The sequence below is a fragment of the Lemur catta genome, chromosome 4 (genome assembly GCF_020740605.2).
Source record: "Lemur catta isolate mLemCat1 chromosome 4, mLemCat1.pri, whole genome shotgun sequence".
Lineage (NCBI taxonomy): Eukaryota > Metazoa > Chordata > Mammalia > Primates > Lemuridae > Lemur > Lemur catta.
Genome location: NC_059131.1, coordinates 80,675,543 through 80,687,959, shown reverse-complemented (window position 1 = coordinate 80,687,959; position 12,417 = coordinate 80,675,543). Strand labels below are relative to the sequence as shown.

Genomic DNA, 12,417 nt, shown 5'->3' with positions numbered 1-12,417 from the left:
GCATGGTGGCGCACGCCTGTAGTCCCAGCTACTTGGGAGGCTGAGGCAGTAGGATCGCTTAAGCCCAGGAGTTTGAGGTTGCTGTGAGCTAGGCTGATGCCACGGCACTCACTCTAGCCAGGGCAACAAAGCGAGACTCTGTCTCAAAAAAAAAAAAAAAAAAAAATGCTGGGGGAAAAAGCCTGTCAGCCAAGAATACCCATCAAAACTATCCTTCAGAAATAAAGAAGAAATAAAATCTTTCTCAGTAAAGCAAAAACTGAAGAAATTTATCACTAGACCAGCCCAACAAGAAATGCTTAAGGGTGTCCTACATCTAAAAGTGAAAGAATGATAACTACCATCATGAAAACATGTGATAGCATGAAACTCAATGATAGAGCAGATACACAAATGACAAAGAGAAAGAATAAAAACCATATCACTACAGAAAATGATCAAACTATAAAGGAAAACAATAAGAGGAAAAAAACATATTTAAAACACCAGAAAACAATGAACAAAATGACAGGAGTAAGTCCTCACCTATCACTAATAAACTTAAATGTAAACAAATTCCCCAATTGAAAGATTTAGACTAGCCAATAAATTAAAAGAAAATACCCACATATATGTTGCCTACAAGAAACTTGCTTCGCCTGTAAAGACACACATAGACTAAAAGTGAAGGCATCGAAAAACATATTCCATGTAAACGGAAACTAAAACCAAGCAGAAGTAGCTATAATTATAACAGATAAAACAGACTTGAAGTCAAGATCTAGAAAAAGAGACAAAGGTTGTTCTATGATAATAAACAAATAAATTCAGCAAGAGGATATAACAATTCTAAATATATTTGTGTATATTATATATATATATGCACCCAACACTGGAGCACCAAGATATATAAAGTAAATGTTACCAGATTTAAAGGGAGAGATAGAGTCTAATACTCTAATAATGGGAGAATTCAACACTCCACTCTCCATACTGGGCAGATCACTAGATTGAAAATCAACAAAGAAATATCAGACTTATACTGTACTATAGACCAAATGGACTTAACAAATATTTATAGAACATTTCATCCAAGAGCTCCAAATACACATTCTTTTTTCTTCAGCATATAGAATACTCTCCAGGACTGACCATATGTTAGCCCACAAAACTGGTCTCAACAAACTTTTAAAAATTCAAAATTGTATCAAGAATATCTTCTAACCACAGTGGAATAAAACTAGAAATCAATAACAAAAAAAACTTTAGAAGATGTACAGATACATGAAAACTAAACAATATGCTCCTGAACAACCAATGGGTCAATGAAGAAATTAAGAAAAATTTAAAATTTCTGGAAACAAATGGAAATGGAAACACAAACATCCCAAACCTATGGGATATTGAAAAAGCAGTATTAAGAGGAAAGTTTACAGTAATAAATGCCCACATCAAAAAAGTAGAAAGATTTCAAATAAATTACCAAATGATGCATGTCAAGAAACTCAAAGAGCAAGAACAAACCAAAGCCAAAATTAGAAGGAAAGAAAGATCAGAGCAGAAATAAATTAGAGATTAAAAACAATATAAAAGATCAACAACAGAAAAAGTTGGTGTTTTCAAAAGACAAACTTAGCAAACCATTAGCCAGACAAAATAAGAAAAAAAGAGAAAAGACCCAAATAAAATCAAACCAAAAGGAGACGTTACAACTTATACCACAGAAACACAAAGGATCATTAGAGTCTACTATGAACAACTATACAACAACAAATTGGAAAACCTAGAGGAAACAGATAAATTCCTGAAAATATAGGACCTACTAAGACTGAACCAAGAGGAAATAAAGAGCCAGGACAGGCCAATAACGAGTAATAAGACTCAACCAGTAATAAAAAGTCTCCCAGCAAAGAAAAGCCTAAACAGCTTCACTGCTGAATTCCACCAAACTTTTAAAAAAGAACTAATATCAATTCTTCTCAAATTATTCCAAAACACTGAAGGGAAGGGAATTCTTCCAAAGTCATTCTACAAGGCCACCATAACCCTGATACTAATACCAGGCCAGGACACAATATAAAAATTACAGGCCAATATTCCTGATAAATATAGATGCAAAAATCCTCAACAAAATATCAGCAAAACAAATTCCACAGCACATCAAAAAGAATATACACCATAATCAAGTGATATTTATCTCAGAGATACAAGGAAGATTCATCGTAAGCAAATCAGTAAATGTGATACATCACATCAACAGAATGAAGGACAAAAACCATATGATCTCAATAGACGCAGAAAAAGTATTTGATGAAATTCAACATCCCTTCATGATGAAAGCTCTCAACAAAATAGGTATAGAAGGAAACACCTCAACATATTAAAAGGCATACATGACAAACCCACAGCTAACATCATACTGAACAGGGAAAATCTGAAAGTGTTTCCTCTAAGAACTGGAACAAGAGAAGGATACCACGCTCACCTCTCTTATTTAATATAGTACTGGAAGTACTAGCCAGAGCAATTAGGTAATAGAAAGAAATAAAGGGCATATACAACAAAAAGAATCCTTTTTGCAGATGACATGCTTTTATATATTAATAAAAAGCCCAGACACTGTACCAAAAAATTCTTAGAACTGGTAAAAAAAATTCAATAAAGTTGCAGGATACAACAATGAACATACAAAAATCAGCAGTGTTTCTATATACCAACAACTAACTAGCTGAAAAATAAAACAAAGGAATCTCAAGTACAATAGCCACAAAAAAACCTCCAAAATACTTAGAAATAAATTTAACAATGAAGGTGAAAGATTTCTATAAAGAAAATTATAAAACACTGAGGAATGAAATTAAAGGGGACACAAAAAAATGGAGGTATCTCATGTTCATGAAATAGAATACTGTTAAAAAGACCACACTACCCAAACTGATCTACAGATTAAATACAATCTCTATCAAATATCAACAACATATAAAAATACCAATGACATTCACAAATAGAAAAACCAATCCTAAAATTCACGTGGAACCACGAAAGACCCCAAATAGCCAATGCAATCCTGAGCAAAAATAATAAAGCTGGAAGCATAACACTACCTGACTTCAAAATAGCGTACAAAGCTATAGTAACCACAACAGCATGGTACTGGCATAAAACCAGACACATAGACTAATGGAACATAATAGAGAATCCAGAAATATTAATAAATCCACATATAACAGCCAACTGATTTTTGACAAAGGTGTCAAGAACACTCACTGGGGAAAGAACAGTCTCCTGAATACACGGTGCTGGGAAAACTGGATATCCATATGCAGAAGAATGAAACTAAACCCCTACATATCACCATTTACAAAAATCAACTCAAAATGGATTAAAGACCCAAAACTATGAAACTACTTGAAGAAAACATAGGGGAAATGTTTCAGGACACTGGCCGAGGCAAAGGTTTTATGAATAAGAACTCAAAAGCACAGGCAACAAAAGCAAACAGACAAATGGGATTATATCAAACTAAAAAGCTTTACACGGCAAAGGAAATAATCAACAAAGAGACAACCTGCAGAATGGGAGAAAATATTTGTGAACTATTCATCTGACAAGGGATTAAGATCCAGAATATAGGAGAAACTCAATTCAACAGCAAAAAGACAAATAATCCAAATAAAATGGGTAAGTGATCTGAATAGACATTTCTCAAATGAAGGCATACAAATGGCCACAAAGTAAATGAAAAAATGCTCAACATCACCAATTACCAGGGAAATGTAAATCTAACCCATGATGAGATATCATCTCATCCCAGTTAGAATGGCTATTATCAAAAAGATAAAAAATAATAAGCATTGGCGAGGATGTAGAGAAAGGGGAACTCTTTCACTGTTGGTGGGAATGTAAATTAATACAGCCATTATGGAAAGAACAGTATGGCAGTTACCCAAAAAACTAAAAATGTGGCTATCGTATGATCCAGCAATCCCTTTAGTAGGTAAATATCCAAAGAAAAGGAAATCAGTATGTCAAAGACTCCCATGTTTATTTTATTATATCACTATTCACAATAGCCAAGATGGTAAATTAACCTATTTGCCCATCAATGAGTGAAAGGATCAAGAAAATGTGGTATATATACATAATGGAAAACTATTCAGCCACAAAAAAGAACAAAATCCTGTCATTCATGGCAACATGGATGAGCCTGGAGAACATAATGTTATGTGAAATAAGCCAGGCACAGAAAGATGAATACCATATTTTCACTCATATGTGGAAGCTAAAAAAAAAAAAGGTTGATCTTACAGAATTAGAGAGTAGAATATTGGTTACTAGAGGCTGGGAAGAGTGGCAGGGAGGAGGGGATCGGATGAAGTTGGTTAACAAATACAAAATTACTTAATACAACTAGACAGGAGAAGTAAATCTAGTGTTCTATAGCACTGTAACTATTAATATAATTAACAATTTATGGTATATTTTCAAATAGAAGAGAGGATTTTGAATGTTCCCCAACAAAAAGAAATGATAAATGTTTGAGGTGATAGATTTGCTAATTACTACAATTTTAATCACTACACATTGTACACATGTATCAAAATATCACATTGTACCCCATAATTATGTACACTTATGTGTCAATTAAAAATAAGTTAAAAATCTATTCATCATTACTGTTAAGTTCAATTAGTATATTTTTCAGTTTAGAATTTCTATTTAGCTCCTTTTTATAAATTCCAGTTCTCTAGTGACGTTTTTAATCTTTTTTTTTTACTTTCTTGAACATATTAAGCATTATTTTAAAGTCACTGCCTGTTAACTCCAATATAGGGATCATTTGCAGGTATGTTTATATTCTCTGGAGTTTATTTCTTCATATTTAGTCACGTGATTGTTTTTTGATGCGCTTATTAATGTTGTATAGAATGAAAGACATTGTACATAAAACATTATAAAGGCTACATGTGACATCTTCTTCCAGAGTGGGGTCATCTTTTCCTCTCCTAGGTATTTCAACTGAGGAGTAAGAACCATAATCTGATCAAGAACGGGGAATAATCAAGGTTTCAGTTTGAGGAAGGTTCTGTCTTCCTTTTTGTTCGCCTGCTTCCAAAGTGCAGCTCTGCTTCTCTCGACTGAGATCCTGGGGTGTTCACAGGGACTCTCTCCCTGCTGGTCCTGACCATTAATCCTTGTGTCCTCAGCTTGGCAAGTCTTAATGAGAAATGTTTTCATATTGTTATTATTTTAGCAAACTTATATCCAGTGTTATCATAAATTACTATGTAAGTTAGCCACAGAAATAATGTACCTTTTATTAAGAAATTTAAAAGTATATGTGATTCATAACACCAAAAGTTGGCAAACTATGGCCTGCAAGCCAAATCTGTCCACTGCTTATTTTTATTAATAAAGTCATTTTGGAACACTGCCAATTATTGCCTGTGGTTGCATTTGCAGTATGATGTCAAGAGTTGAGTCACTGTGACAGAGATCATATGGGCCCCTAAGCCCAAAATATTACTATTTATTATCTGATCCTTAACAGAAAATGTTTGCTGACCTCCCAACTATTCTAAACAAAGTAACCATAAGAAAGCATTCTGCTACTTGGTATCAAAGAGTTCCTCCCAAGCTCTTTCAGTTTAGACATACTACCTCATAAATCCAATTATCAATAGGTCCAAACAATTAAAAATCCATATATCTACACACACATTCATGCAAACATGTGCAAAGTTATTAAGGATTATAGGAACCTAAGAGGTAGGTATGGGCAACAATGTGCCTATGCTATACCAGCAATTAAAAACCCTTCTCACAAAAGGATACTAAACTGAGATTGTAATGGGGAAGAGTTCTCTCTCCAGGCTTCCAAACAGACAACAGTCTGTTGAGTTCATAGTCCAACTGTGGGAAGCCATGTGAATTCAGGGAAGCCAAAGAATTGGATCAAGTGAGAAACAAGGTACCCAGCTATCACTGCTAAGGAGAAGAGTTATAACAAGTACAGATTACAAGTAATCAAAAGCAGAAGCAGAACAGATGGATAGTCAGCTGGCTAAGGAATCCTAGGAGGCAAATTATCTCTCAGAGTCTGAGCTTAGCTACATTTTAGAATCCATAAAGCTTCCCAGCCCAGTGCTTTAATTTTCAAAATGACTAGGTTTACTCCACTTACTGTGCATCTATTTCTCCTCCCCATACAATCTAATACACAATAATAATTTTCCTATCTCTCATTAATATACTCCTTTGCTTTCATATTTTTCAGCCATAAACTGATAAAGTGAAAAAAAGAAAAGACACAACTCACACAAATATTTGTTATGCAAGTTTAGTATTATGTATTGACCTAAATTACACCACTTATGTAAATATTCTAGTACAATATGATACCATTCTATAACCATGAGACCATGAGCAATGTGGAGGATTGAGTCTAGTACAGTGCCCGGCATATAGCAGAAACTCAGAAAATAAATGAATGCTAAATAGTGATGTGTAACAGCAGTTAAAATAATAAGTAAAAAAGCCAGAAATCAGTGCCTGAAATGGCATTAGTTTTCAGGTTATCAGATTTTTTCTTTTGCTTATTTTTAATCTAGTGATGCTTTTATATTTAAAAAAAAATTCAAACCGCCAAATATCTCAGTTGGTTACCAGAACAGATGAAGAGAAAAAACGATGAGCTTAAGAATACTTTAAGGCCGAGCGCAGTGGCTCACGCCTGTAATCCTAGCACTCTGGGAGGCCAAGGCGGGTGGATCACTCGAGGTCAGGAGTTCGAGACCAGCCTGAGCGAGACCCTGTCTCTACTAAAAATAGAAAGAAATTATCTGGACAACTAAAAATATATATAGAAAAAATTAGCCAGGCATGGTGGCGCATGCCTGTAGTCCCAGCTACTCGGGAGGCTGAGGCAGTAGGATCGCTTAAGCCCAGGAGTTTGAGGTTGCTGTGAGCTAGGCTGACACCACAGCACTCACTCTAGCCTGGGCAACAAAGTGAGACTCTGTCTCAAAAAAGAAAATAAAAAAAAAAGAATACTTTATTTATACTTGGAAATATTTTATAATAAAGCTAACAAATAAATTTAATCAAAATTTTCTCTAGCTGAAATGTTCTAAGGCTGACTTATAATTTATTAAACAATATAGTTCTTAGAATGTCTTATAGTCTAATATATATTAAACAAGCCTTACTTGTTTTTTTAATGTATCATTCAATTCTTTCAATGCATCAAAAGAAGACCTCAGTCTTTTGCTTTCTTTATTCTTTTCCTTAAGAACTTCAGTTAAGTGTTCAACTTCTGCATCATGTTGCTAGAAGAAAAAAAAAACTAATCTCAAAATGAGGTAAAAAAATCACATATCACTAATACTATTGAACATAAATTAATTAAAAGAACTCTTTCAATTATAAAAACCTTAACTATTTAATAGTGTATTTAAGCATAGGTGCAAATAATTTATAAAAACTGTACAATCTACCAAAGTAACAACAAAACATCAAAAGTATTTGTGAAATACCTATTAAAACATATTAACATACAAATTAAGTAGCAATAAGTCTATTTTCTGCTTCTGCTCATAAAAATCCACTCACAGAAACTCACTGAAATATTTTGTATTTGACATCATGGGATAGTAAACAAACGAGGATTTCTGATCCTTTTTGAGAAACTAATAAGCTATTCATAGCTTTAATGTAAAATCTGCATTACCCTTGATGAGTACAAGAACTATTCCATAGAACAAAGTAATTTCTAGTTCCCGAGTAGCTGATATTTTTGATGTCAACTTTATATCTCAAAAAATGTTAAATACATAATAAAATTTCTCTGAGCCTCAAACTATTAGACTCTTCATAATGATTTATAAATGATTCAAATCAACTTTCCCTCTAATTACATTTAAATAAAATAGTATGTTTTAGATTTAAAATGTGAATTGTTATAGCTTCTTTCACCTTCTACTCTCTATTTATTCATAAAGTATTAAAACAGGCAAATTTCTACAGGAAATCAAGAAACTGGATTTCCTTCTTCTAAATAATATAATACAAATAAACCAGCTATCTTTATACTTAATAAGAATAGTAGGGAAACCTAAAGAGAGAATCAAGAATAAGACAAGGATGGAGATATAAGAAATTACAGAGTCTAAGCATACCTTCTTTATAGCCCTGTGGAAAAAAATCCAATAACCTGAAAAATTTAGTTTCATGTAATTTTATTATTATACTAAATAATTCTTTAAATCACTTAGGATATAGTCACAAATACATTTATTTTAAAAACTAGTTTAATATTTTCATTGTCCACATTTTTCTATATCTAAAAGATATTAAAAATATATAAAGTGAGTTCCATTTCCAGCACAGCAGGATAAGCCTGGCACACTCTACTTTTCCCACAGACTATAACTAAAAATCCTAGACAAAACACACACAAAAAAACTACTTCAGGACTGAAAAGTAAACAGGAGTAAGAAACTGCAGAAGGGAGTGAAAACTTGAAGAAGCAACCCCCAAGGAGTAAAGTTTCCTGTATTTTGATTTTTCCTTTTCTCTCAAGGTTTTGCCCCAGGGTGGGCCCCAGTCATGGAGAAGTACAATAAAAACTTCCACTGAAGTTCTGAGAGAAAGCCAGTCTTTCTGGCAGAGAAACCAGGAAGAGCGGCCCCTGCAAGCCGGAGTGTGGAGAGAATCTTGCAGAAGAGACTCAGAAAGAAGATCCTCTTGGTCTGGTGTGTATGAACCTGTACAAATCAGGCTCACCCCTGAACCACCCAGGCAAAGGGCAGACCAAATGCAGCACAGCAAAGGCTTGGAGAATGGAGCTCAGTTTAAAAATGCTACCTAAGACTCAGCCTAACCTGCCCTCCCCCAGTGCATCTCTACATGTATGAAGAAGACCCAGAGCAGAAGAGCAAAAGCTTTGAGAACTAAACTAAGATTTTAAACATTGCTCAAATCTCAGACTAACCTTTAAGTGGCACAGGCACAAGACCACTCCATAGCAACACTGCAAAGGCTTTCAAAGTTGAACTGAGATTAGAACCACTTCCCATACAAGGTGAAAAAAAACTGTTGTCTAAACCTAATTGAGTTGAATGCTTTACATATCATAAAAACCAACATTCTTCAGAGGACTATAATAGGACCTAGAATCTATATAGTATAATATCCAAAAGGTCTTGAATACAATCTAAAAAATCAATGGACAGAAATTCTTAGGGGAACAAAAAAGTATTTTTTAAAAAGAACATAACTGAAATTTTAGAACTTTAAAATATCAGAAATGAAAAACTCACTAAATGAGCTGAGAGATGAAAAAAAGAAACAGTGAACTTAAAGACAGATCAATGGAAATTATTCAATCTGAAAAGCATTGAAGAAAAATACAAGAAAAAAGGAACAGAGACTCAGAAATCTGTGGGAAAATAGCAAAGGACTAGTATATGAGTCATTATAGATCCAGAGAAGAGGAGAAAGAAATTGGAGCAGAAAAAATATTTGAAGAAATATTGGCTGAAAATGTCCCAAATTTGGCAAAAGACATAAATTCACAAATTCAAGAAGCTCAGAAAGCGATAAAAAGGATAAACTCAAAGAAAAGCATGCCAAGATACATCATAAATTGCAGCTGAAAATCAAAGAGAAAGAAAAATCATAAAATGATGCTATTTACATGACATTCTGGAAAAGGACCAGAAAATAGATCAGTGGTTGCCAAGAGCTGAGGATGGGGGAAAGATACAACTGTAAGAGCATAAGGAAACTTTCGGTATGCTGGAACTATTTATCTTGATTAAGATGGTGATCACAAGACTATGCATTTTTCAAAACTCATGGAAATATACAACAAACACAATGAATTTTACTGTATGTAAGTTATACAAAGAGTAATCTCTCTCTTGGCATGAAGCAAAGAAGTATATTGTGCCACCTATATAACATTCTTGCCAAAAACATTTCATGTGAATATTATTGCTATGAAACAATCAGGCAAATCCAGAATGTGACATACATGACTGCTGACCTGGACTCTTCAAAGAAAAGTCTCACAAAAACAAAAATGGTGAGGCTGAATGCTTTAGATTCAAAGAAACCAAAAGGACATCAAATATAATGCATGAATCTTGTCTACTTTCTTGATCAGAAGATAAAACAAAAAAACAATAAGACATTTAGGGACCCACTGGGAAAGTAAACATGGAATTATATTTCATATTAATTAATTAACTAGCATTACTTTCCAGAAATGATAATGCTATGGAGAATGTCCTTATTCTTAGCAGATACACACTGTTTAGGGATGCTGAGTCATGATTTTTACAAGTTAGTATACTTTCAAATGGTTCAGGAAAAAAGTGTGTGTGGGGGTGTGGAGAGGAGAAAGGGAAAGACAACAAAGAAAATGTGGCAAAATGTTTAATAACTAGTGAATCTAAGGAAAAAAAGGAGAAATAATACTCTAAAATCAAAGGCTATATAGTTACCTCCTTTATAATTTGAAATCTTGTAAGAACCTCTTCTTCAACACCTTTAATTTTACTCAAGGCATTTTCATGTCTGAAAAGCAGCTGTTCTCTTTCAAGTAAAAAACTTTCTCGCTTTTGAAGTTCTTCAGCAAATTTCTGTTGTGCCGCAGTTTCACACTGTATCAAAATGTCAGATTTAAATATTTTTACAGAGTACATTCACAAATTCTGAAAATTATATTTTTTAATTGACATTGTGGTTTAATCAAATGGTCTTCTGCAATACAGGAGTACCTAAGGAGAATCTGGATTACAGTAACAGCTAGACTAGTACAGCAAGTAAACTCACACAAAAATTCTATCTTATTATAAAATGATGTGACACTATAGCAACATTCTATATCAATGACTCAGGAGAATTTGTAGTGCAAAATGGATCAGTACTATACAGAATTCATTACCTATCCACTTAAATTCCATGCTCCACTTCAACTCCATGGTCACTACTTTACCTCTATCCTCCTCTCCCTCACCTTGTTGTCTTTCTATCCCCTAGGGCTGAAAGACACACAGGCCTGGATTAATGTACAGACCACCTTCCCTACCCCAACACCAGACAGTTAAACACCAATGGAGAAAAATCACACACGGAGAAAAGTGGCATCATTATGAATTCATGGTGTCACTTCTCCATTGGGTTCTCAATGCAGTCTAGAAATCTTTTTATATTTTCATGGTCAGCTCTCTCTTCCCCATTTTCCACAGTGTCTATTTCGACCCTTCTCTATTCTACTAATTTTGATACATCACATCCCACACTACTCTCTGTACATAGCCTGGTCTCTAACTTCACAGGGAAAACAAGACAGCAGAAGGAAACATCAATCTCCTGCTCAAAAAATACATATACATGCATTTCTCCTTCCCTCCTATTACAAAGGTAGGATCAGGATCTCATAGACTTAAGGCTCTGCTGATTATACCTTTAATATTTTCAATCTCTCCCACCCCATCTGAAATTAAATCTCTCTTGGCCACACACACTTATCTCCTCCCCTTTACAGTCAAATTTCCTTAAAACTTTGTACAACTGCTGAGCCCTCTTCATGTCTCCCAATCGCGCCTCAGTCCACTTTAATCTGGGGCTTCGATTCCCATCCCCCTACCAAAATGACTTGCCTATTACTCAACGTAGAGGTCATTTTTCAGTCCTTATTTTACTGAGTCTCTCAGCAGCTCAACAGCATTTGATACAGGTGTCCATTTCCTCCAACTTAAAATACTCAGCGTTCACTGGCTTCCATGCTGCCACATTCCACTTCCCTCCTAGTCAACAGCTTATCAATCCCCTATGAAGGCTCTGCTTCCTCTATTGTCCTTTAATCACTAACATTCCACAGGATGTGGGCTTCAGCCATTTTTCTTCTCATTCTTTACATACTCTCTGCTTGCTTACATTAACTCAATGGCTAAATTTACCAAGTATATGCTAATTGTTCCCAACCTACAACTGCTCAGATCTTTCCCCAAGTTCCAAAGTCAAGTGCAACGTGTTTGCCACTCGCAACCACTGCCCGCCATGCACACGCTGCAAACAAGCTATGCACTGACTACCTGTGACAACCACAGAGGAACGTGGAGATGCAGGAGAGGAGGAGTGTTAAAGGCTCACAAGGCATCTGCCCCTCTCCTGCCTGGTCAATCTTCCAGAGTAGGAATCAAGTGAGCCACTCAGGGTCATCTTCCTCTCTTCACTGAGCAAAAGAGTCCCCAGCAGAGGAGAAGAGGTGTATTTCAAACCTATCTGTCTTGAGCTAAGATGAGAAGTGAACCAGCGTAAGAACAGACTACACCAAGCAGAATAAATAATTTCAGAGCTTGACAACAAGGCTTCTGAAATAACCCATTCAGTCAATATGAAAAAATTAGCTGTTTACACATTCCCAGA

General features: G+C 34.8%; 1 protein-coding gene across 5 annotated transcripts in view; it reads right to left on the bottom strand.

Moving 5' to 3' along the window:
* The window catches only part of CCDC138 (coiled-coil domain containing 138), a 104,686-nt gene that overhangs the window by 68,534 nt on the left and 23,735 nt on the right, over positions 1 to 12,417 (bottom strand). For all 5 annotated transcript variants that reach the window (XM_045550369.1, XM_045550371.1, XM_045550370.1 and 2 more), the window contains 2 exons: positions 10,488 to 10,646; positions 7,188 to 7,307 (listed from right to left, as the gene is read on the bottom strand). In XM_045550369.1, coding sequence (XP_045406325.1) covers positions 7,188 to 7,307; positions 10,488 to 10,646 — 279 coding nt within the window. The remainder of the gene's footprint in view (positions 1 to 7,187; positions 7,308 to 10,487; positions 10,647 to 12,417) is intronic.